We start from the raw sequence: 25041 nt of genomic DNA, 5'->3' as shown, positions 1-25041 counted from the left end.
TAAGTTGGAATGATATTATTGCAAAAATTAAAGGAAAAGAAAGAAGGAAGAAAGGAGGGGGAATTGAGGGAGGAGGAAGGGGGAGGGAAAGAATTTTATCTATGAGATACATTATATTAATAAAATTTTCTAAAACAGTAATAATGAAAAAAGGAAAACAAACAAAAATGAATACTAATAATCTTGTGCTGTTTCTTATAAGGCAAACTAAAGGACAGGGTGTGGAATAGGTAACAGTCACTTGGAACTTAGAATGCAACAGATATATCTCTTCAAGTTGCCCCTCTCTCTTAACCTACAGCTCAACCTGGCTTGCTCTAGTTTGTTTTTGTTTCTAAAGATTTGTTTGTTTATTTGAAAGGCAGAATGTTGGGGGGGGGGACAGGGAGGGAAGGAGAATCTTCCATTCGTTGGTTCACTCCCCAAATTGGCAGAATGGCTGGGACTGAGCCAGATCAAAGCCAGGAGCCTGGAACTCCATCCAAGTCTCCCACATGAGTGGCAGGGGTGCAAGGAGTTGGGTCATCTTCCACTGCTTTCCCAGGCTCATTAGCAAGGAATTAGATCAGAAGTGGAGCACCTGGGACTTGAACTAGTGCTCACATGGGGCGGCAGCATTACAGGTGGCAGCCTAACCCATTGTGCCACAGTGGCAGCCCTGGCTGTAGTTCTTGACTTCTCTGCGGGTCTGCTGGAGGACTGCTTGTGTAATAGCAATCCAGACATGATAGTCATTTATTTAAACCTATCAATGGTACTTCCTATCCTGGGTGTACAGGGAGGCATCCAATGTCATCTTACCAGTGGCCACTGTTTACCTTGCAGCCCTATTTTCAGTCTGTCTTTATCCCTTTACCATTTTTTTCCATTTTAGTAGGAATTATCCAGTGTTGCCTGTAAACCACCCTGCTTTCTAGTTCTGCACCTCTGCACATGCTGTTCCTTCAGCCTGAGATCTACATGCCTTCTTTATCGACCAAAATCTTGCTTTCCTTTGAGACTCAGGTAATTTCCTACAAGATCCCTTTTTCCTCCTATTCTCTACTGAAGGGATCCCCAGTGTGCTTTCATAGTATTGTTTGCAAACCTTTATCAGAACAATCTTGAAAAAGCTAGGTAGCATATGACCGAAGTTAGGTTATAATAAAAAGAACAGTAAAATATGATACATGTAGAGAGGACCTGTTCTTGCATCATGGTATCAAAGGAAATTATAAACTAAAATAAGCTATAAAAGCAGATATCAGAAAGGAAGTAAAATAACATTGAGAGCATAGGCGAGACAGAGGAGTAAGGGTGGTAGGTTTGCAATTTATGAATAGATGATAAAGATGCTGGAAGTCTGCATATGAAACTGAGTGAAGAGCTAGAGATGTAAAAGGGCAGTTCTCTAAGTGGAAAACTAGGAGAAAAGAGAGAGGCAAGCATTTTAGGTGCTGATGTCACTCTTCAAAGGCTACTCCAGATTTCTGTAGAAGTGGGAGACATCTCAGCACTCAGATCCCAATGCTAGGTCTTCAGGACTGACAGCCAAGCCTTTGATAACTACTTTAGAAGTTCATAATCCAAGAATGGAAGAGTCATTGCCATTAAATAATACAATATGTATTTAGTCATAATATTATAGACTAAAGGAAACAATAAGCGTCTTCAGTCTAGGGGCCACCAATGTGGCTTTCACAATAATTGCAATATTTTTGACTTGATCTTCCTGTGTAAACTGGCTAGATAACAATGACCATGAATCACAATGTGGCAGAAAAGAGCTTTAGGGGGACTTGAAAGATATTAGAACAAAGTAAAAGGGTGTTCAAGACAAAAGAAGGAAAAACAGAGTCAAGGTGAATGACAGTATTACCAGATTTGGCTCCTTAGACCTATACTACAAACAAGGGGATGTCTTCACCCTGATATCAGGAGCAACACACATACAAGCAAATTAGGATCTATCTGTAAAAGACTATGAAGCACTTACATAAACAAGTACACTGCTGGAGGTTTGGCTGAATTGGAAATACAGGTTAGACTTGACAATGAAAGTGAAAAGTGGTGCTCCTTCTAGATCATCATTTAGCCTAGAATGAAGGGGACACAGGAAGGTGTTTCTTAGAAAACCCATGGTTTCTCATTCACATGGACAGACACAGCTATTCATAGAAGTTCCTGTAATATGAGAAGGCATTTGTACAAACCATAAATGGATTGTTGCATGCAGTGTATTGTTAGGAAAGACAAGGAAGTAGTCCAAGTACTCACTGTGGTTGTATATTTGAAGTGCAGATTTTGTCATAAGAAATACAGGTCAGCTGAGAGAGGAAGGATAAGTAAACAAACAGAAGGTGGTTCCAGTGTGCTAACCAGGCCCTAATTTGAACCCCACCCAAAAAAACCCAACAGTAACAACAACAACAAAATCACCCCTCTAACAATAGTTGAGGGAAAAAAGGCAAATGGAGATATATATGTATGTATAGACATATCAATAAATTTATGCAAATTATCTAATTGCATGTGTGTTTATGACATAACACACATATATCTATACCCACACACATGAACACATGAAAGACTTTAGAAAATCATAAGGGGCTGGCATTGTGGCATAACGGTTTAAGCTGCCACCTGCAGCGCTGGCACCCCACATGGGCACTGTTCGAGTACCAGCAGCTCGACTTCTAATCCAGCTCCCTGCTAATGCAGCTGGGAAAGCAGCGGAAGATGGCCCAAATGTTTGGGCCCCTCGCACCCACTTGAGAGACCCAGATGAAGCTTCTGGCTCCTGGCTCCTGGCTTCAGCCCGGCACAGTCCCTGCTGTTGTGGCCATTTGGGGAGTGGACCAGAAGACGGAAGGGCTATGTCTTTGTCTCTCCTCCTCTCTCTCTAACTTTTTTTTAACTTTTGAATAAACAAATCTTTTAAAAAAAGAAAATCATGAGCAAATTTATAGAAATGAGAGAGTAGAAATATAAAAGTATAAAAAGAACTGATAAAAATTTTATAGTAAACTTTGAAAGCAAAGAAGTTGTGAGAATTTTGGAGTTAAAAGTAAACTTAAGAGCAGAGAAGGTCAAACTGGGAACTTTGGGAGTGCATGTCTGAAAACAGGGTGGGTTTCAGCAGGCAGTTTCTGGTGGCAATTTCTGAATGTGGCTTTTATGAGCAGAGTTTGTGTCATCCTCTATACGGGCAACTTTGGGCTGCCTGTGGAATAATAGGCTCATTTATAGATGAGCATGTGACTGGCCCTACAGCAGGGTGGTTAGGCACAGCCAGTGATGAATTGCTTAATTCTTGTGGGCTTCATCTCTAAGAAGACAGAACAATTGGGAAGAGACTCCAAGCTTCACCTACTCATATTGGAAAATGAATGGTAAAGTTAGAATATTCACCAAAGCAATACTTTTGGATTCAGAATAGGCAAAACTACTCAAACTGTGTGGAAAGTATTAAAGCTGTGTGGAATTTAAAAACTAAGGACTGAAAAAAAAGGCCATCTACACAAAAGTGACTTTTATAGCTATTGATAATTGAGATTTAATTTTCTTCTATGTTCTTGAACTGTTTAAAAAGCATAAAAACTATCTAACAACTAAAAGTTTGAAAGAATTCACCAATTAGTACAATCTGGGCTAAAAGTCATAGAGAAACACAGACTGAACCAAATAAGAACACAGCTTCTGTGTCTTAGAGAATGTCTGGAGCCAAGTAGGATTGCAGGGAGCATGGTGATCCCACCACGGAACTATGGAGAGAAATAGGAAGAATGAGAAAAAGTGATCGTGGAAAGAGAAATAGGCTTATAATTGTTCAAGAGTCAGAAGAATGGAGAGGCTAAAACAAGGGAAAACAAGACAATTAAAGTTTTGAGTTTCTGAGCTCATGTCATGGTCTTATCTGAGGATGACAGCCCCTTTTTTTTTTTTTTTTTTTTTTTTTTTTTTTGGGTGAGAAACCTCCAAGTAATGTGTGATATGAAAATAATTTAAGTAGGCCGGTGCCGCGGCTTACTAGGCTAATCCTCTGCCTGTGGTGCCGGCACTCCGGGTTCTAGTCCCGGTTGGGGTGCCAGTTCTGTCCCGGTTGCTCCTCTTCCAGTCCAGCTCTCTGCTGTGGCCAGGGAGTGCAGTGGAGGATGGCCCAAGTGCTTGGGCCCTGCACCCGCATGGGAGACCAGGAGGAAGCACCTGGCTCCTGGCTTTGGATCGGCGCAGCGTGCTGGCAGCCATTTGGAGGGTGAACCAACGGAAGGAAGACCTTTTTCTCTATCTCTCTCTCTCACTGTCTAACTCTGCCTGTCAAAAAAAAAAAAAAATTAAGTAATGTGAGAGCATGAAATTAAGTGGTTCTGTAACCATAAAGTACTGTTAAATTGTTAGCATAAATCTAAGATTAGGTGGCCTGAGTGTGCCTAAGTTCTGATACTGGCTCATTATCTGCTACTTTTGAAGTATGTTAAGTACATAGTGCTTTCAGGTTATCTTGCAGCCTTACGTAGTGAAGTGTATGAGGGCCTGCCAGCTGGTCTACAAAAGAAGACTAAGGTTTCCACAGTAATAAGACAGTCTTCTAGGGAAGAAAAATGATTTGTATGCTATGTAGATATTTTAGAAATTCTATTTCTCTCTTTCTGCTTTCATTTTCTTATTAAGGATATTTGAATTTAGTATTGATTATTTTTATAAATAAACCCATGTTATGTAGTTAATAAATTAATGCTACAAGTCTTGTGGCCAAAACCAGCATTCTTTCCTAGACCTCCCCACTCTTCCTTTCCCCTAAGTTGTCCCCAAAGTAAGCTAGTTTGAGCTATTATTGCTATTTTCTGTTGTGTTAGTCTCCAAGTTTCTAAATTATATTATTGTGCTGCTCTTAGTTTTTGAAATTTTCCACATATTATCTGGTATACTCATCAACCCAATCGTAGGACTAAAAAGATGACGGCTCACCCCTCTTATGCCCCTTCTTCACCCTATCACACTCACAAACTTCCAATTCTTCCCAGATTTGCTTACTATCCTTAATTATGCCACAATGTTAGTCAAAACACTATTCAGTGTTTGCTTTGTAATGACGATATAAGGATGGTTGTACTATGGATACTTTCCCTTTCTCTAACAATATTTCCTCTCTTGGAAGTCATGTCTCCTTCTGTTTTCCTAATGTGTTAGAGAAGTTCCTCTTACAGAAAGGTGAAAATCATCATAATAACGTCAAAGGAAAGCACACCAGTTAACTTACTTGTTCCATGCACTGACACTCCACCTGTCTCCCTCTCCCCAGGTAGGTCTCACAGTGTTATTCTGAGACTTGCTTCACCTCTTCTATGGATCCTCTATTTCCTGCATCATAGTCACCCATGAATCATACTCTTGTTTTTTACAGCTCATCCTCAGAAAATGTGTGCTTATTCATTCATCCAATGTACCTTTATTTATTCAACATTTATCACGAAACATTCAGCATTCTGGGAGTTAAGAATATATCTCTTTGGGGATTTATATTAACATATGTGTCTGAGGTAGGTGCAAGCTAAAATATAGGGTATTCGGTTACATCTTAATTTTAGATACTGAAAAAATATTTTCCAGTATGAATATGTCACAAATTTTGCATGGCATGTACTTCTACCAAAAAAGTATGTATTGTTTATCTGAAGCTTAAATTTAGTTGGATTTCTTATGTTTTTATATGCTGAATCTTGCAACCTTAATTGGGTGGAATTAGGCTGTATAAGCAAAAAATGTAATAGGTAAACAGCCTTTCAGAAAGTGGTTTTAAAAATGCCATGTGGGGCTGGTGCTGTGATGTAGCAGGTAAAGCCACTGCCTGCAGTGCCTGCATCCCATATGGGCTCTGGTTCGAGTCCCAGCTGCTCCACTTCCAATCCAGCTCTCTGCTATGACCTGGGAAAGCAATAGCAGATGGGCCAAGTCCTTGGGCCCCTGCACCTGTGTGAGAGACCCTGAAGAAGCTCCTGGCTTTGGATCGGCTCAGCTCTGGCCATTGTGGCCGTTTGAGGAGTAAACCAGCAGATGGAAGACTCTCTGTCTCTCCTTCTCTATTTGTGTAACTCTGACTTTCAAATAAGTAAATAAATCTAAAAAAATTAATACAAATGCCATGCTGTACTGCAGAGAAAATGTATGGCAGGGTGAGGTAAGTTGGGAATGCCACATGGAGGGACTGCAATTTTCAAAGAGTAGTTAGGATAAAAGTCACTGAGGAGATGAGATGTTAGCAAGGGCAAGAAGAAGTGAGGAGTTAGCTTTGCAGTTGTCTAGGAGAAATCAATCCAAGTGCAGAATGCCTGGAATGGACCTCAGTGTTCAAGAAGCAGCAAGAACAATGTGGCTGTCACAGAGCGCGTGGAGAACACAGTAGTTGGACATAAAGTCAGAGAAGTAACTTGTTTGTGTCTAGGTAAAGCAGGGCATGTAGGCTATCGTGAGGATTCTACAGATCACTGAAATGAGGGGCATGCAGACTTTGAACATAGTTATGGCAGGAGGTGACTTCTGTTTAAAATATATCCCTCTGATTGGTCTGCTGAGAATACACTGAGAGGGAAGGGTGCAAGCTGGAAGACCAACTGGAAAGTTACCACAGTAAGCCAGTCAGGATGAGGAAAACCTGGACTGAGGCGATGGCAGTGGATATGGTGAGAGCAGACTGGATTCTGGATAGATTTCCTTCCTCTCACACGTTGATGCTGAGATTTGTCAAATGTTTGGAGAAGTAAATGCCTGTAGAACCACCATCTGAGTTCTGCAGTGAACATTTTGGTGTATTTGCCTCATCTTCTATCTGTTACCTCTCCGTCCTGTTCCTATATTATCTGCCAATATGGATCCTTCTGATTCAGCTTCTGCAGAGATGAATCCTCACTCTCCTGCTGTGAATATGTCACTGACAGAATGAGATACTCATTAGCACCATCACTCTGGGCTGGGGCCATTGTCATTCGGAGAGTCTAACCAACCCTACACTGTTTTCAAAACAGTCTCCTTTATTCAGCTGTACTTTTCTTCTCATCTGATGAAGGTAACTTGCTGATTCTAAAACCTACATTTTCTGTAGTTTCAAGGCATGATTTGGCTTTATTTTTTAAAAATTTTATTTATTTATTTGACAGGTAGAGTTACAGACAGTGAGAGAGAGAGAAACAGAGAGAAAAGTCTTCCTTCCATTGGTTCATTCCCCAAATGGCCGCAATGGCTGGAGCTGCGCCGATCCAAAGCCAGGAGCCAGGTGCCTCCTCCAGGTCTCCCATGTGGGTGCAGGGGCCCAAGCACTTGGGCCATCCTCCACTGCTTTCCCAGGCCATAGCAGAGAGCTGGACTGGAAGAGGAGCAACTGGGACGAAAACCAGCCACAACACCTAGGGCAAGACCAGGGCAAAGCCAGGAGCTTCTTCCGGGTCTCCCACGTGGGTGTAGGGCCCAAGTATTTGGGCCATCATCTGCTGTTTTCCCCGGCACATTAACAGGGAGCTAGATAGGAAATGGAATATCAGGCTCGAACCAGTGCCCATACAGGGTGCCAGTACTGCAGGCAGCTGCTTTACCTACTATGCCACAGTGCTGGCCCCTTTATAATTTTTTTTAATATTTTATTTATTTATTTTGAGAAGCAGAGTTACAGACAAAGAGATCTTCTATCCACTGGTTCACTTCCCAGATGGCAACAGTGGCCAGAGCTGCGTTGATCCATAGCCAGGAGCTAGGAGCTTCTGGGTCTCCCATATGGGTGGAGGGGCCCAAGCACTTGGGCCATCATCTACTGCTTTCCTAAGCCATAGCAGAGACCTGGACCGGAAGAGGAGCAGCTGTGATTTGAACCGGCACCCATATGGGATGCTGGCACCACAGGTGGAGGTTTTCGCCTACTACACCATAGTGCCAGCCCCCTTTAATGTTTCTGTCCTTTGGCTTTCATTTGAATAGGGTTTCAGAAGGAGGGCAACTTATATTTTCAAATATTTTGTTAGTTTAAAGAGCTGAATGTACCTAGTAATGCTTAGTTTTCTATTTTAATATATCTATCAGTATATTACAAACACCTTAAAATCAGTGAAAAAGTAATAATAGATATTCTGAAAAGCTCTACTGTTACCTTTTGGAACCCAAGAAGTCATCAGTTTGGAAACCATTGTTGTGCATCAGTTATGAGATGTTAAGCTTTGGCTCTCCTAGTGCTTGTTCTGGTCTGTTTGTTGGGTTTTGGTGTAACTATTTAGAAGAGATAATGTAGTTCTGGTTGAATCAGGTAAATGTGGCTCTGTTTCCTCAGTGGAAACAGTGGAAACAGTGGAAGTTATGTTTTATTTGCTCCTTGGAGCACAGTTCCCCTTCCTCAATAGCTGTTGCAGCTTTGGGGTGGATGAATTCTTTTTCACTGTAGCACATAGCAGCTAAAATCCTTCCTGTAGGCAGCCCTTCTCTTTCCAGCACCAGTGTTTTCTACCTCACTGCTTTCACTGTGCTGCCTAGCTTATAAAATATTTATTCTGATTTTTTCTTCCTTGTCTGAAATGGTGTCATACACTGGTAATTAGATTTCAGCTAAGCCTTCTTAATTTCATTTGGTACAGTGCTGGGGAAATGGAGATCTTACATAACAAGTAGACGAGAACTGACAGGCAGCTGGCACTAAGTGCTCTGACACGTATTTCCCAGCAGATGCAAATGGGCTTTTCACCAGACAACCTTCCATTTCATCTGCTAGCTGCTCTTCTCATGTTTGCTTCCATAAAGGGGCTATTGACAGTCATTTGTCACTACAAAGAGCATCAGAAGTTAACTTTTCCATCCAGAGGAAAACATCAGAACAGGCATTTTTTTTCTATTCAACCACAATAGCAGGAATATTTCTGACTCAGGGTGCTATTCATATAGGAAGATTGTGTTTCATGACTTAGGTCATCACAGTAGTTTATCCTTTGGATAAGGGTTTGTGATTACATGCCCCCCAGTGTATGACTTAGGCTGAGGACATGAATTAGGCCCACTAGCATCAGAAGACTAATGCACTTTGTGTCCTTGAGCCATATATTTAAATTCTCTGGGGCCCTGTCATTCCATGGTAAGAGCAAGACTAGACTGGGCCAGCGCCGCGGCTCACTAGGCTAATCTTCCGCCTGCGGAGCCGGCACCCCAGGTTCTAGTCCTGGTTAGGGTGCCGGATTCTGTCCCGGTTGCTCTTCTTCCAGTCCAGCTCTCTGCTGTAGCCCGAAAGTGCAGTGGAGGATGGCCCAAGTGCTTGGGCCTTGAACCTGCATAGGAGACCAGGAAGAAGCACCTGGCTCCTGGCTTCAGATTGACGCAGTGGGCCGGCCGTAGTGGCCATTTGGGGGGGTGAACCAACGACAAAGGAAGACCTTTCTCTCTCTCTCTAACTCTGCCTGTAAAAAAAAAAAAAAAAAAAAAAGACTAGACTGCCACACCATTGGGGACAGTTGTGATAACGTAATGAAATCAAAGAAAGAAAAGGACTTTGCAGACTGTCAGGGTCTTAACATAGTTCCATTCTTGAATGGGATTTCAAGGTTTGGCGCACCTAACTGTAAACATGTTTGTATGGGTAAAACAATCAGATTCAAATTCAAGTAAATTCTCCAAGCATGGATTAAAAGCACATTTCTTGTTCTGGGTTTGGTGTACATTGTGAGAGTTGGCCAATATCATCAATGAGAATACTATATTCCTAAAGAAAAGAGATGTTGCCTGTGATAAATCTGGATAACAATTCAAGATGACTGTAACCTTGTTAAAGCCTCGTTAAGATATACAGTTAAATGGTAATGAGCATTGTCTTTAACTTATAGGAGTCTTGGGCTCAAATCTAAACTGTGTTGCTTCCTGGTTAGGTAACTTTGGGCAGTTAACCTCTCTGAGCTACTTTTTTAGTCATCTGTCAATGTCGACAATATTGCAAACAAATCCCTTAGAGTTGCTCCACGGATCAAATGAAATAAAATTTGCAAGGATTCTTTCAACATTATCATCATCAGCAGCAGAAATGCCCTAATATTATTTCAAAAAATAATAAAACAAATTAGTGTGCAGTATGTACCACATTCGAGGCACTCTTGCTACTTGCTTACCCTTATTAATAACTTTGTCTCAACAACTCTAGGCAGTAAGAACTATTATACTCCTAATTTTGAAGATGAGAAACAGACAGAAAGATTATGTACATTTCTTAGATTTATTCAGCAAGTTTATGATAGTCATAATAGCCTTGTAAAAACAAAACAAATGGTAGCTTCTGCTTTGCTCACTGTTGATCATCTCTATGAAGTTGCTTTTTTTTTTTTTTTTTTTTTTGACAGGCAGAGTGGACAGTGAGAGAGAGAGACAGAGAGAAAGGTCTTCCTTTTGCCGTTGGTTCACCCTCCAATGGCCGCCGCGGCCTGCGCACTGCGGCCGGCGCACCGCACTGATCCGAAAGCAGGAGCCAGGTGCTTCTCCTGGTCTCCCATGGGGTGCAGGGCCCAAGCACTTGGGCCATCCTCCACTGCACTCCCTGGCCACAGCAGAGAGCTGGCCTGGAAGAGGGGCAACCGGGACAGAATCCGGCGCCCCAACCAGGACTAGAACCCGGTGTGCTGGCGCCGCAAGGCGGAGGATTAGCCTAGTGAGCCACGGCGCCGGCCTCTATGAAGTTTTATCTAAGACAAGGGTATCATGAACCAAAAGATTCTAAGGAATCCAAATGAGGCAATAAATATGAAAAATGCTTGTTAACAATGAAGTGCTAATTCCAGAAGCATGTTTATTTGAGCTGTGATTAAGCATTTATAATTTCACATAGCTAGACAGGTTGAAATGAATTATCAACCTTTGATAAAGAAGTTTGCCAATTTCCTGTGTTGTTAGTAGGGTCTCAGTTTTTCCTGACCATGTCACTCGTCTTGAAAATGCTGTATCAAGCTTTCAGAATAGCAAACTATCCATTGAACACCTGCTATCCTATCACTCCACGTGTCAGGGTACCTTAGCCAGATAGCTGAATTCCCATTTGCCCAGTTTTGAGCATATGCCATTTCACAATAATATTAGACAATGGCAGAGTCTGTTGTCCTATAAATTAGTTTAACATTCTTTCTCTGGGGAGCAGATGACTGCATTCTAAAAACAATATTTTCGCTCCAGTTATGATGGCTTGTAAAAACACAGTGAACAAGGTTGACAAGGAGATGTTGGGAAGCATTTGCCTCTCCCAGGAGGATAGTTGGATCTAGGTTTGGGTGGGTTCTCTCCCAGGTAATGGGTATCAGAAATAGTTGCCTCTCAAAAGGTTGACTCCAGTAGAGAGCAGGTATAAATAGGCCCCATGGCCTGGGAAGTGTGAAAGCACTTGATGAGAGCCAGAGTTGTGCTTGATGATCCACAGCACAGGAGAGAAAGGAAGAGGTGAAATTTTATGAAGCAATTTATTACTAGTCATTTTGTAAATAAAAAAAAAAAAAGGAGGGGAGTTCCAGGTGTTAATGAGGGTGGTTGGTTTTGAAGGAAGAACACAAAGAGTATAGTGTATGAAATTAAACTCTGGGTTCATTCATGACAGTTTTTATTATTTCTCATTTTTCTTTCACCACTCTTTCTTCTGTCCACTTCTGTCACAACCTTTATATAGTTTCATTTTTAATTGAAAATTTCTCTTTTTCACAGAGATTTTCTAAGCAAACATTAGTTTGGATTATTATTTACTCAAATTTTCTTATACTTTCCCTTCCAAACAAGGACAAAAATCATTTTGCCTTTTCCTTTTTCATGTCTTTCCAGGATAAAGTAATTCAGACACATTGCTTATTTGCAGAAACACTTGAATGGAACATTAGCATTCACTTTGTTCATTCATTCATTTAATAAGGATTTATTCATTTAATAAGCATCATGAGCCTGGCACTATGCTAGGCCCTTAAGGCATGAAATTTGCAAAGAAAAAATCTGTCACTCAACAAATATTTGTTGAATGGTTAAAGGAAATATTCATGTTAATTCATCTGGTGAGTGGACATAGAGAAAGGCATGAAACTTTCTGGGAATTCTAAGAAGCTAATAAGGTCTGTGGGGTAGGTAATTTGTTTTGGAGAATGGGTATGGGCCCAGCCAGTAGGACCACAGTATAACCACTCATTGTGCAATGAACAATTTGTGCAACCACATGTAATAAGGTGGAAAAGGAAAGTAGTAGTTGAACACTAGTGTGTGCATTGTGCAGTGCACGACCTACAAAATCTTAGTGACAAATAATGTGGGAAAGAAAGAAAGTAGCTGGATTATAAAGTGCTTTGTGTGCCAGGTTAGTTATTCTCATGGGGGCAGGGGTAGGGAATGGCAAGAGGGAATGTCAGAATTGCTGGAAAATTGGCCAAATTGTGTAGAAGAGGACTTCAAAAAGTTTGTAAAAATACATTTATTTTAGTACAAAAATGCCTTGAAATCCATACATAGCTTTTCATAATACATATTTCCATGAACTTTTTGAAGGTTGTCCTTCATATATTTCTGCCCACCCTGCAGATGCTGATTCTAACCCCACCTCCCACCTCTCCCAGAATCTAATTTTTAGTGCTAATGTGCTAATGAGAATGAGTCATGTTCCTTAGCTAGGCTGGCACTAAGAATGTCTGGGTAACACTACAGACAATGGAGAACCACTCACAGGTGTTTAAGAAAGCAGCAGCATGATCAGATATTCCTTTTGCAAAGATCAGCTCAGCACTGGCTTAGAGGGCGGATTAGTGAAATGTGGGAGATGATGAGGACGTCCTGCTGAAAAGCCTTCACGTCCTCAGAGTCTAATGTCATTGGTGTGCAGAGCACTTGACAGGCACTCCTGTGCAGCCTTGGGTTTTCAGGGCCACCAACACAAGATTAGAGTCAGAATGAAACAGATTCATCAGTGTTTTCCTGAGAGGGTGCTGGCACCTGAAGCATTTCATATGAATTATGGTTTTAGAGAAACATGGACATTCAAGCAGATCTATGCTGGCAAATGCATTAAATAAATAAATCAAATATAAACATAAAGCTTATAACTCTGCATCTAACCAACTAAAGACATTAGTTCTGTTATTGTTTTGTTGTTTTGGTGTTTTTACTTGTCTTTTATTTATGTAATGTAGCCAAATTAAACACAGCTTGTTCACCTTAAAAAACAAATATATTATCACTAAATCCATACTATTTTTCACAGTTCTATATGACTGTTTTTTTCCCATTTAGTAATACCTCTGATTTTCTGTGATCTACATAAATATAGGCTTTTCCTCACTGAAGAAAAGTGAGTTAATTTATTTCTGTATTCAAACACTAATATCTCCAAGAAGAGAAAGGCATTCCTTTTCTTGCTATAGGCTCTTTATACCTATACATAATGTGATTCTAGTCTGCTTCTCCAAGCTACATAATCAGAGAGGATAAAGAGCACCTTTTTAAAAAATCTTGTTGTCACACAGCATAAGAGCCAGAGCACTGGACCACTTGATTACTGCAGTGACATCTCCAAGATTTGTAGAATGCTATCAATTGTTCATTACTATAACCTATTATATTTTCATTATATTCTAAGCTAACATGGGAGAATTAGCTTGTTTCCTTTCAATTCATTTCCCCCCCCCTTTGGAAAAGTATTTTGAGCCACAGAACTTGGTTGCTTATGGGATAAGATGTAACCTAATAGTGTTAGTAATATAAGATTATAAGATGATGGTAGAAAACAAGTATTAAGTGAACATATTATGGTCTGACAAAATTTGCACTCAATTTAGTAAAACACTAAGTTTATGTGATATATTATAAACCACTGCTTTATCAACATATTAAGTAATTCATCTACCATTCGATATTGAATTCATTTTTAGAATGATAATTTTGGTACCATATTTCTCTCCAGTAGTAAGGCTGTGTGGTAAATTGCAAATAAAGAAGCTATTATTTCTAGTTTGGCTCTGGGAAACCATCTGTGCCAGACTCTCTTCTCCTGTTTGTGCATCTGAGAAGCAAGAGAATTACCTGGGACGTTAATGTTTATTTTTCTCTTTTTTATTTCAATAAAATATACTTGTAGATTTGAGCGCACGGTAAGAATTTTAAAATTGTACCATTCTATGTCATCTAAAGAAAAAGCCTTCTTTTTATCATCACATACAAAAAGACTTGCTAAGAAAATAACACATAATAAACCATCATAATAGGACTAGGTCATAAACCAAAATGCTCTTAATAATACCAGAAATATTTCTTCCTATTACAGAGAAAAATTATTTAAAAACAAAACAACTTTAAGACATCTTATTCTTTCCTCTGGGCCTAAAAGGTTGTCATAGAAATGGAAACAAAAAAAAAAAAAGGTTTTCAATTGGCTGGATATGCCTTTTTTTGTTTTGTTTTTTTTTTTTTTTTGACAGGCAGAGTGGACAGTGAGAGAGAGGCAGAGAGAAAGGTCTTCCTTTGCCATTGGTTCACCCTCCAATGGCTGCCATGGCCGGTGCACCACACTGATCCGAAAGCAGGAGCCAGGTGCTTCTCCTGGTCTCCCATGGGATGCAGGGCCCAAGCACTTGGGCCATCCTCCACTGCACTCCCTGGCCACAGTAGAGAGCAGGCCTGGAAGAGGGGCAACCAGGACAGAATCCGGCACCCCGACCGGGACTAGAACCTGGAATGCTGGTGCCGCAAGGCGGAGGATTAGCCTGTTGAGCCGCGGTGCCGGCCTGGATATGCCTTTCAGAACTTCATTAAGGCTATTGGAACAAATGTTGAGAAAATATTGCTTACGTTTTTCCTTCAGCATTAAAAAGATTGTCTAAGTTGATAAGGGATCTCCTGCCTTTTGCTAGGAACAGAGAGGCACAGTGAGAGATGAGGCTGATTGTAGAAAATGGTAACATCCAGACTGGAACCAAACGTTCCTGCTCTATAACATACAATCTTGGGTGAGATCTGTTTTATCTGTGTTTTTTAGCAACTTTAACTTCTTTTTCTTTACTTGAAAAGAAATACAACAAACAATAGTAGACAACTGAATACTCAATAGGTATGTGCATCAATGCTACCAGTCAAGAGAAGGAGATTATTGGAATGGAAAATATAAAGTTTCTCAACTTTGTGAATCATTAAATTAAAGGAGCAGTAAAATGTAACTTGAACATAGTATCAAAATCCCATCCTACTTATGCCAGCAGATACCTGGATATGAAGGCATTATATCCTATTACCTACACTTGACACATGTCTATTTCTGAAATAATTAGGGCTACTAGAAGGTAATCTTGTGAAATTAAATTCCATTTTATTTAGGATTTATTAGATCATAACAATTGCAAATCATGTTTACTAAGTACAGTTAATCTGCTTTTTACTTCAGCTTTTGGTGTTATTCTGCTTAATTATCACTGGTAAATACTATGTGTATATAATTCCAGATCTAGGCACTGTGAAGAAAGAGTAGGTGTGTTGTAATAGAAGAAAGGATTCTGGGTTCACTTCTACCTCTGACTTGTGTTTTCTTGCAAAAGCTGCTTAACTTCTAAAAGTATCAGTCTTCCTATCTATAAAAAGGGAGTAATACTGGTAAAGACATCACAGCTTAGGCAAAGTAAGTACAGCCCATGAAAAGGAATAGTATGTGATTACAATGTTGACACTGTCCTGAGTTTGTATGTGTGACATTTTCAAAAGGAGAAATGCATTATCCCTCTCTTCACAGATCATAAAAAAGACATACAGCTATATCAACAATAATAATATGGTAGGATGAATATAACTGTGAAATCATGTCCAAACTAAACAGCATCCAAGAAGGATGTACTTATCTGATAAGGGAGATGATATTGGAAGACTTTCAGGTGGGGTTGATGTTTAAAGTAGGGGGATGTAGTGGCTTGGGGTAGTAGGGAGAGCAGCATGTACAGGTCATTCTGCATTTAGGAGACAATGTGCAAAAGCATGAAGGAATATATTACTTGGGAGTACAAAACTGTATGAATTCATGGGCCTCAAATCTCAGGGAAAGACACATAAGGCTGGCAGGGCTGGACATGAAGAATGATTTATTCAAATATAGAAACTTTAATCTCAGCCTACAGTACAGTGTGAACTAATGAAAGTATTTAGGCATGAGATAGTCAAATCAAACTTGAATTTTAGAAAATCCCTTTGGAGACAGCTTATTAAATGATTCAGAAGAAGCCATGTTGGCAGTGACATAGCACTTAAAACAGTGATACCCGTACACAGTGGTAATGGAGTTAAAGAGCAGCAACTGTGAAAAAGCACCTGAAAAAAAAATTGGAGTACAAATTAATGTTTTCGGTATCTGACCAGTTACAGAGAAGGCTTAGGCCACCATTCCTATTAGGAAAGTTTGTGTGGCCTTTTAGTGGAAGATGGTGGACTTCTGTGGCTTTGCACTCTGAAGCCCAGGGAAGAGGGAAGGATTGGAGTTAGAATTTGGGAGACAAAAGTCTAGGGAAATCAAAGCCACGAGGTTTCAGTTGGAGTGTTGTTTAAGTGAGAAAAAGACAGAATTAAGAGTCACTTGGAGCAGCAAAACTTGAAAAAGTCAGAAGAAACAGAACCCATAAAGGAAGTGTAGAAAGAACAGTAAGATGGGTAGCAGGCAGTACAGGATGGAGTCTTGTGATAGGTAGTCAAGCAGGAGGGAGTTTCCATGGAGTACTCAATATCAACAGATAACTTACTTGACAGAGTGATCAAGAAAGATAAGGACAAAGGACTATGCATTGATACACCTAAGCACCACTTAGCTACCTTTTCCCATATAGTCAGCTAAGAGGGAACAGAAGAACTGTGTACTATGGGTTGTGCAGTGATTTGGAAGTTAGTAGTGAAGATACTGTGAACTTAACTATTAAGCTCAGATGTAAAGAGAAAGTGTAAGAGCAACTGTGGAAGCTAATCGGGGTTAGGATACAGTGGCAAGAATTGAATTTGGATAGGGAAACTTCTTTCTGAAATGAAGAAAGGAGGGGAAAGGATGAATGTAGATTCAGGAAAATTAGCCAGTAGAGGTCCCAGGAAGAGAAGGAGCAAAGTGAAGTTCATTGGTAGACTGATGAAAGTGAAGATGGGCCCTGTGTTTCAGGATGCTAGAGAAGAATAGGATATAGAGCTGAACAGGAAAAAAAAAAAGTCAATTAATTGCAACTGTTCTGTCACTAACCTCTTAGATGGAATGAGTTCCTAGATCAAAGGTATCATCTTCCTTCTAATCTAGCTGAACAATTCTGTTGGAGGAACTCATTGCCTAACAAGTGTTATGTAGAAAGAGAGGGAAGAGATAAAAGTGATCTGGTTTATAGCAGTGTGACTTGATTTTAGGTTAAACAGTTTCTGTTTATGGAGATAATGATGGGTGTTAAGCTGTTTGTTGTTGAGACTCTGCATGTACTAAGAAAGTATCATGGAACTTAAATCTTAACAATCAGAGCTATAAATCTCTACGACCTTAAAATCTCAATCCCAAACTTGAAACCATTGCCCAGTTTGACCTACTGGCTTCCTTAGCAAATTCTTGGTTACTGTCTTGAGAAAGAAAGCCCCAGAATTAAAGTCCATTTTCTAAGAATATCATCAGACAGGGCCGCTTACCTTCCAGGATGCCAGGTAATGTCTGATTTCTAAGATTTGCTCTAGAAGTCAATAATGTCAATTTATAAAACCCTTCCAACTTCCAGTAGTGGCCAAATCCCACCATTACTCATCTTCAATATGGAATGAATATTTTGAAGATGTGGAAAGTCCCTTTTTGTAAAGTGTTGTCAACAAATACATATGAAAATGGATCGTGGATGCCCAGGCCGCTGACAAATTCTGCACCCAGAGCAGCACTCAGTGAAAGGCTTAGTGCATATATGTATGTATTCATTTGTGTTTGTTTTTAATATAGCTGAATGGTAGAAAGGAAAATAGAAAAAAAAAGCTAGCTTCAAAGCAGAACTGACAATTCTGAGAAATTTATAAGGACCCAACCTATACAGCTGTGACTGGATCTTTAGAGAAGACTGGAGTGGTGGGGTGTGGTGATTGGGGTGGAATTAAAACTGTTTTTTGGAATAATTGGGAAAACCAAACAAACTACTAGGAATGAGACCTACTAGAATTTTTTTGTAGAGAAAGAAACCACTTTTAGTATTAGCAGTGCTTCAGTCCTTGAGGTTCCATGTGAGGTAATGTCTCAAAACTGTTTTACAGGAAGTTACAACTGTTCATAAAAGAGAAAATTTTCTTTTCCAACTTTGTAATTTTTTAATGTATGTGTATATATACAGTTTCTTCAAAAATTTCATGGAAATTGAATTAAAATGAGTTTATTTTGGTGCAAACATGATTGAAATCCATGCATAATACACATTTTCCGTGAAGTTTTTGAAGCACCCTTATATTGTCTCTTCTAGAAGTTTGGGAATCAGAGGGTGGTCAGACTAAAACTTTGGAGAAATCACCAGGTTGCCTACAGAATTCAGTTAAAGGCAAAGCAGGATATAACTACATGAAAAATCCAGACTCAGATCTCAGGATGAGAAAACAACATTGTGCCTATACACAGAAATACACACATAATATAATCAATCAGGAAAATTGCATATGTCCTCTTCAACTGTGGTTATCTTTAAAGCACTTTCACATAATGAAACTAGACTTTGGGAGATTGACATTACTCACAAAAATACAAATATATCCATTAGCCTCCACTTGCCAAAGCAGAAAAGTGACCACGGGTATGAGCTGAGAGTATTTTCTGATAATCCTTGGTTTACTGGCTTTTGTAAGAATACCAATCTGTAATTTAATTCTCATGTTACATTCAATATGCCTGTTTCACATTGAATGCATTTTACATGGTTCCATGGGTTCATCTAAAACATCTGTCAGCTGACTGTGTGTCCAAATCACCGATATTCTCTAGGCTGAAATTGGTTCCTGTTACGGTTTCTCAGAGTAAATTGTTTAAAAATGTTCTAACCCATTTTTTTTCCTGGTTGAAATAATCAGATCACAGTCAAGTGAACTTGTGCATTCTGCCAGAGGAATTCATATGGAGGATGTTTGGAGACTACTCAGAAACATAATTTGCAGCCCTGGAGGAGCCAAAACATCAGTCACAGGCGAAGCTGCTCTCTGGAGCAGTGGGAGAAGGGTCAAAGTGCTCCTTTGACACTGGCCTTTGCAGTTTTTGTTCCAGTGACAACAAGTTTTGAGGTCAGGCAGTGGACTATGGCACATGCAGAAACCTGGGGGATGGGGATATGCTGATCAAGTTATAAAAGCCCTGATAGGATTTACTTAAGTGGCAACTACTAGGGAAAAAGCCCCAGACTGAGTCGGAAAAAGTCTGGGTTCTAAGCTAACCACAAACCACACCGAAGATCTGGTCCTCAGTGTCCTTGAGGGACAACAGGAAGATGGTACCACTGGCAGAACCGTGGGGAGGACACCTGGCTGCCCACTAAAGCCCTAGCTTTATTTAAGGAGTAAATTCTGAATTTCAAATAAGTTTAAAGCGTTCTAGCTAGAAAGTATTTCCTAAGGCCCCTTTTGTTCTAGAACTCTAATACTCTAAATGAAAATAACTAGTAGAGTAACATTTGATTTTTATGACTCAAATGCTTTAATTATTGTTCTTCCCATTTTGATTACTTTAAAAATACTTGATTTTGAAAATAGCTTCGTGTCAACCACATGAATCAGTTTCTTTATTTAGTGTATAGAGAGATTTTTGAGATTCTATAAAAACCTAAAACACACACACAAAACTTCGCAGACACCAGCGTACAGAAAGGGGGTCCAAGGCTTTCATCAGGTTCTACACTAATTTAAAAGTAGTGCTAGTCATTCCCAACTGCATGGGAGTTTCAGAAAAGTGCCTATCAAGATAACATAGAATGAAAGGAATCCAAACAGATGTTATAGACTGTGCAAGAAAATGACTTCCCAGGTTCTGTCTCACAACTACATACCCTTTCCAACACTGCACTGCCATTATGCAGCCACAACATTCAGGCAGGAGAGGAGGTTAGCAGTATCTTTGGCAATTGTGCAATATTACTCCCCACTCTTAAATTTTCTAATATTTGAAAGAAACCACATCAATTCTTGGGTATTACACGCCAAATCTCCACAACTCTGACTTGTTTTTACTATACAGAATGAACTTTTTTTTTAAGAATGATATATTCTTCAATTCTAAAATGTACAACCTTGTTAACATAAAGTTCCATGTTAACATGGGCCTCAAAGTAAGTTTGTTAAAAAGACATCTTCTAAAGTAACTACAAAGTTTAACAGTAAAGAAAGGTGCAAAGGTTTGGCTGTTCAAAAATACCTTGCCTTGAAAAGGTCAGACTCAGAGCATGATCATTTTTTTTCTCAGTGCATTTTTTATTTCTATTTCTTACTCATTATTTGTGTTACTGTTAACATTATAATTTTTTTTTTTGTTTTTTTAAGTACGGGTACAGGAGAGACTAATGCACTAGGAATAATAGAGCACCAATCTGAGGTAGTAGTCAGGAATCGGAGGCAGTGATGAGACCAATAATGGGACATCACGTGTCTCAAAGAAGCCTCCAGGCACTGAATTGAAGAAATACTGGTTCCCATGACACAGCAAAGCTGGATCCCAGGGATGTTCACCCACAGTCCACTTGCATAGGAATAGTAAGGTTTTCATCATAAACTATATGCTAACTAAAGACACTGTGCACCAAGAAGAAAAAACAATGGGGTACGAAAACAAGACAAAGGAAAACCACAATTTCACTAGAACAGGGAGTAGGTTTGGGATACTGTAGAACTCTAAGAATTTAATGCTTTTGCTTGTCTTTCATTTCAGATGCTGCACAACAAACATGTCATGGTCCGTGTGGGAGGAGGCTGGGAAACTTTTGCAGGGTATTTGTTGAAACATGACCCCTGCCGAATGCTGCAGATCTCCCGTGTGGATGGCAAGACATCCCCCATCCAAAGTAAATCTCCAACCCTTAAGGACATGAATCCAGATAATTACTTGGTGGTCTCTGCCAGTTATAAGGCTAAGAAGGAGATTAAATGAAACTAGTTGGTAACTACAGGAGGACTCTCATAATGGCCTGTATCCATCTACTTCTCCAGTGTAGTCAGTTTAGTTCATATGCTCTGAAAACTACTTTGGAAAAAGGTGTAACAGACAGAAAAATGTCATCACATTAAAACATGTTCAAAGGTAGTAGCACTATTTATTTTGAAAGCTTCTGTAGAAAAGGACCTTTCAAAAGAAATTCTAAATTCAGATTTAAATTAGATAAATTGTAGGCAAATTATTATTTCTCAATACATAAGCACAGGATTTAGAACACAAACAAAATTAGGAACACAATTCTAGCTAAAGATAAATAAAACCTGTTATTAGGAGTAAGTATTTAGGATTTGCAGATATGTCAACAGAAAGTGCCTGCTGTATGTCTACAAGTAAAAGCACCCCAGACATTTTTATAATTGCAGGATTTTTAAGATATTTTTTACAAAATAACAATTAGTGTGATAATGTGCTACTAAAAATATGCAACAGCACTATAAATAAGTACAGAGTATTCACAGCAATGATACTTTACTGGAAAGATCATTTCAGAGAAGTTTACATTCACTTGGAAGATTGCCTTAAAGTTTATTGCTTATCTATGACCAAATATCTGGGGTACTTTTGGAAGTTTTCAGTACACCCCCTTAGAGAATAGTTTATGAAGTTCACACATTCCTAAGCACGTGGCTGTGTTTAGAATGAATTAGCATAATTCACACATATAAGCTGACATACGTTTATATTTTGATGAATAAACTGTACAGTCAAATGGTTCACTGACTTCATGTTATTTCAAAGCATTTTCTTATTAAAATCTATCTTTAGTTAATCCTACTTTGCTCTACTGTCTAGTAAATTTACTGTAGCTAATGATGTTACAGACTTATGTATACCCTTGTATACCTGGGACAGGGCTGTTTTGTACCAATAAACAGCAAACTATTGTCCTCACTGATTCCATAATTAAAAAGGTAAATTTTTAAAATGCTATCTGTCTGTATATCAATGCCTCCTTCTGAAATAAAGTTAATCTTCAAATGGCAACTTTCCCTGAGAGTTTTAAGGGTGAAATTATGGTTCCCTAGCACTGCTTCACTTGGGGAAGGTGAGTGATGATGGTGTCTGTTCTCCTCAGCACAGGGTTTGCATTTTATCGTAGGTAATGCCATAAGTGCTGTTCTCAGTATACAGTTACTTATTTTGCTATTTCTTCATTTTTAAAAAACAACAAAATTTTCCTTTTTTTGATCCAAAAGATCAGGGAAGAGGAACTGTTGCATGGTCAGTTTAGTCAAAACATACACAATCTGCTGGGAAACTTTTTAACAGGCATGGTATAATTGGTTGTGCTACAAGTGGCAGTTGTCAATCTGGAAAAAAAAGAAGTCAATAAAATTTAAAAACAAGCAAGCTAAAAGAATGAACAAATCCTAACATTTTTTAGGTGATGAAATCACCTTGGTTAAGGAAATAATTCTAATATCTTTTAAAATTCAACATTTAATCGTTTTTATTAATAGACCAATATCAACAATATCTCCATAGTAATTGTTAAAAATGCTATCAAAAGACATTCATATCATTAATCATAAAAGTTAATTTGATTCAGTTCAAAAATGAATGTAGTATAACAAAAATAACATTAATCTGAATCTACTGTGTAAGTTATCTTTAGGTGCCTTAAATTACCACAGTATTGGTGGCTTAATCAACAAAATTTATTATCTTACAGTTCTGTAGTCAGAAGTTCAATATGGTTATCACTGGGCCAAAAAAAAGTCAGGGCTGTGTTCCTTTCTGAAAGGTCTGGGAGAGAAATCATTATTCTGCCCTTTCAACCTTCCAGAGGCCACAATTTTGCAGTCACCTTTATAATGTTGGCTTCTACTGCATGGACATGCAATGTCTCATGTAGATTTTAATATCCACACAATGTTTTGTGTTTTTTAGTGTGCAGGCTTTTACTTCTTTTGTTTTTCCTAAGTATTTTATTTGTTGATACTGTGATTGGAATTGTTTTCTTGTTCTTATTTTCATGGTTTGCATATAGAAATAGAACTGAGTGCATGTATTAGCCTTGCATTCTACTACCTTACAAATGTTAGTTAATATTTTTACCATATTTGTGTAGATACTTCAGAATTTTCTAAATGTGAGACACTTGGTATTCTTTTAACCTACTTTAAGTACATGTTACAAATAGTCTGACCATATCCCAAAAATGCAGAAAAGAACATGGCATTGTAGGATTTAACTAGGAAAAAAATTAGTTTAGGATAACTCCTTGACTTCTGATTCATGCGACAAGGTAAGTTTTCACAGAAATGGCCTAGAGACAGCCAATTTATGTACAAAACAAATGTCATTTGATGTAAGTCTGAAGTACATGCAAAGGATAACTCAAAACTGTGTAACTATAAGACATTAATACAAAACTCAGCACAAGTCAAGTATCGTGCTATAAAGATAATCAGTGCATCTCAGGGTATGATAGCAATCAAACAATATTCTGTTTTTGGGCCACAGCAATATTTTGAAGGATATTTGCAGGATGAAGCATACCTATAAGAGAGAGAACAGGGTAATACAAAGCTGTTTCAATGAGAAATTCAGTGTTTGAGTTATTGAGTCACAAACTTCTCATCTCACTGTCCAACCAAAAATTCATCAAAGTCTGCTATACAAACAAAAGCATTTTGTCAGTCATTTTTTTTTATAAAATCAAAATAAATGTCTGAATCAGCTTAGAGCTTATTTGGTCATTCAGGAAAATTCAAATGCTTTATTTGAAAATATACTAAATAAACACATCTTAAATCTCAACACAGACATACAGGCACATCTACCCACCTCTTACTAGTCTACTTATGCATAAAATACTATTAAAAATTGTGAGGTACCTTTTTCCTTTTAATGATGTGGCATAATTCTTACTGAAAATAAGACAAACTTATTTGGAAAATTCAGTTTATGTGAATTCTGCAGTATCAAGGATGGCAGATAGAAACTTTACTACATTATTTCTCTAAAAAAACAGGAGGCCGGTGCTGTGGTTCACTTGGCTAATCCTCTGCCTGCAGCACTGGCACCCTGGGTTCTAGTCCCGGTTGGGGTACCGGGTACTAGTTTCAGTTGCTCTTCTTCCAGTCCAGCTCTTTACTGTGGCCTGGGAGGACAGCAGAGGATGGCTCAAGTACTTGGGTCCCTGCACCCATATGGGAGACCGGGAGGAAGCACCTGGCTCCTGGCTTCGGATCAGCGCAGCTCTGGCAGTTGCGGCCATTAGGGGAGTAAACCAATGGAAGGAAGACCTTTCTCTGTCTCTCTCTCACTGTCTATAACTCTACCTGTCAAAAAAAACAAACAAACAAAAACAAACAAACAAACAAAAAAAACCAGGAGGCTAATAATATCATTTCTCACTTATAAGAAACATTCCCAAAAATAAGTCCTGGGATTGTATAAACAAACCAGTGTTCAGCTCTATTGTCCTTATTAATCACAAACGGATGAAAGTGTTCCTAAAGTCCCTCTAACCACCAACACAGGTTCTAATTAAAGATGTGCTGTTGGGGCCGGTAGTGAAGTAGGTTAATCCTCTGGCTGTGGCACTGAATCCCATATGGGTGCCGGTTCTAGTCCTGGCTAATCCTCTTTCGATCCAGCTCTCTGTTGTGGCCTGGGAAAGCAGTAGAAAATGGCCAACTGCTTGGGCCCTTGCACCCATATGAGAGACCAGGAAGAAGCACTTGGCCCTGGCTTCTGACTGACTCAGCTCCAGCCATTGCAACCATTTGGGGAGTGAACCAACGGAAGGAAGACCTTTCTCTCTGTCTCTCCCTCTCACTGTCAGTAACTCTACCACTCAAATAAATAAACAAGAATCTTAAAAAAAATGTGGTGAATAGGGTGAATAGAAAATTTTGTTAAACAGAGAAGACTAATGCCAC

At 39.1% G+C, this 25041-nt stretch overlaps 1 protein-coding gene across 4 annotated transcripts in view; it reads left to right on the top strand.

The window, feature by feature from the left end:
* GAS2 (growth arrest specific 2) overlaps nucleotides 1–22135 on the top strand; it is a 147901-nt gene extending 125766 nt beyond the window's left edge. For all 4 annotated transcript variants that reach the window (XM_017345590.3, XM_008268892.4, XM_008268897.4 and 1 more), the window contains one exon: nucleotides 20867–22135. In XM_017345590.3, coding sequence (XP_017201079.1) covers nucleotides 20867–21085 — 219 coding nt within the window. In that variant the 3' untranslated portion in view covers nucleotides 21086–22135. The remainder of the gene's footprint in view (nucleotides 1–20866) is intronic.
* The last annotated feature ends 2906 nt before the right edge of the window (nucleotides 22136–25041 follow it).

The sequence above is a fragment of the Oryctolagus cuniculus genome, chromosome 1, assembly GCF_964237555.1.
Source record: "Oryctolagus cuniculus chromosome 1, mOryCun1.1, whole genome shotgun sequence".
NCBI lineage: Eukaryota > Metazoa > Chordata > Mammalia > Lagomorpha > Leporidae > Oryctolagus > Oryctolagus cuniculus.
This window is presented reverse-complemented; position numbering and strand designations above follow the sequence as displayed.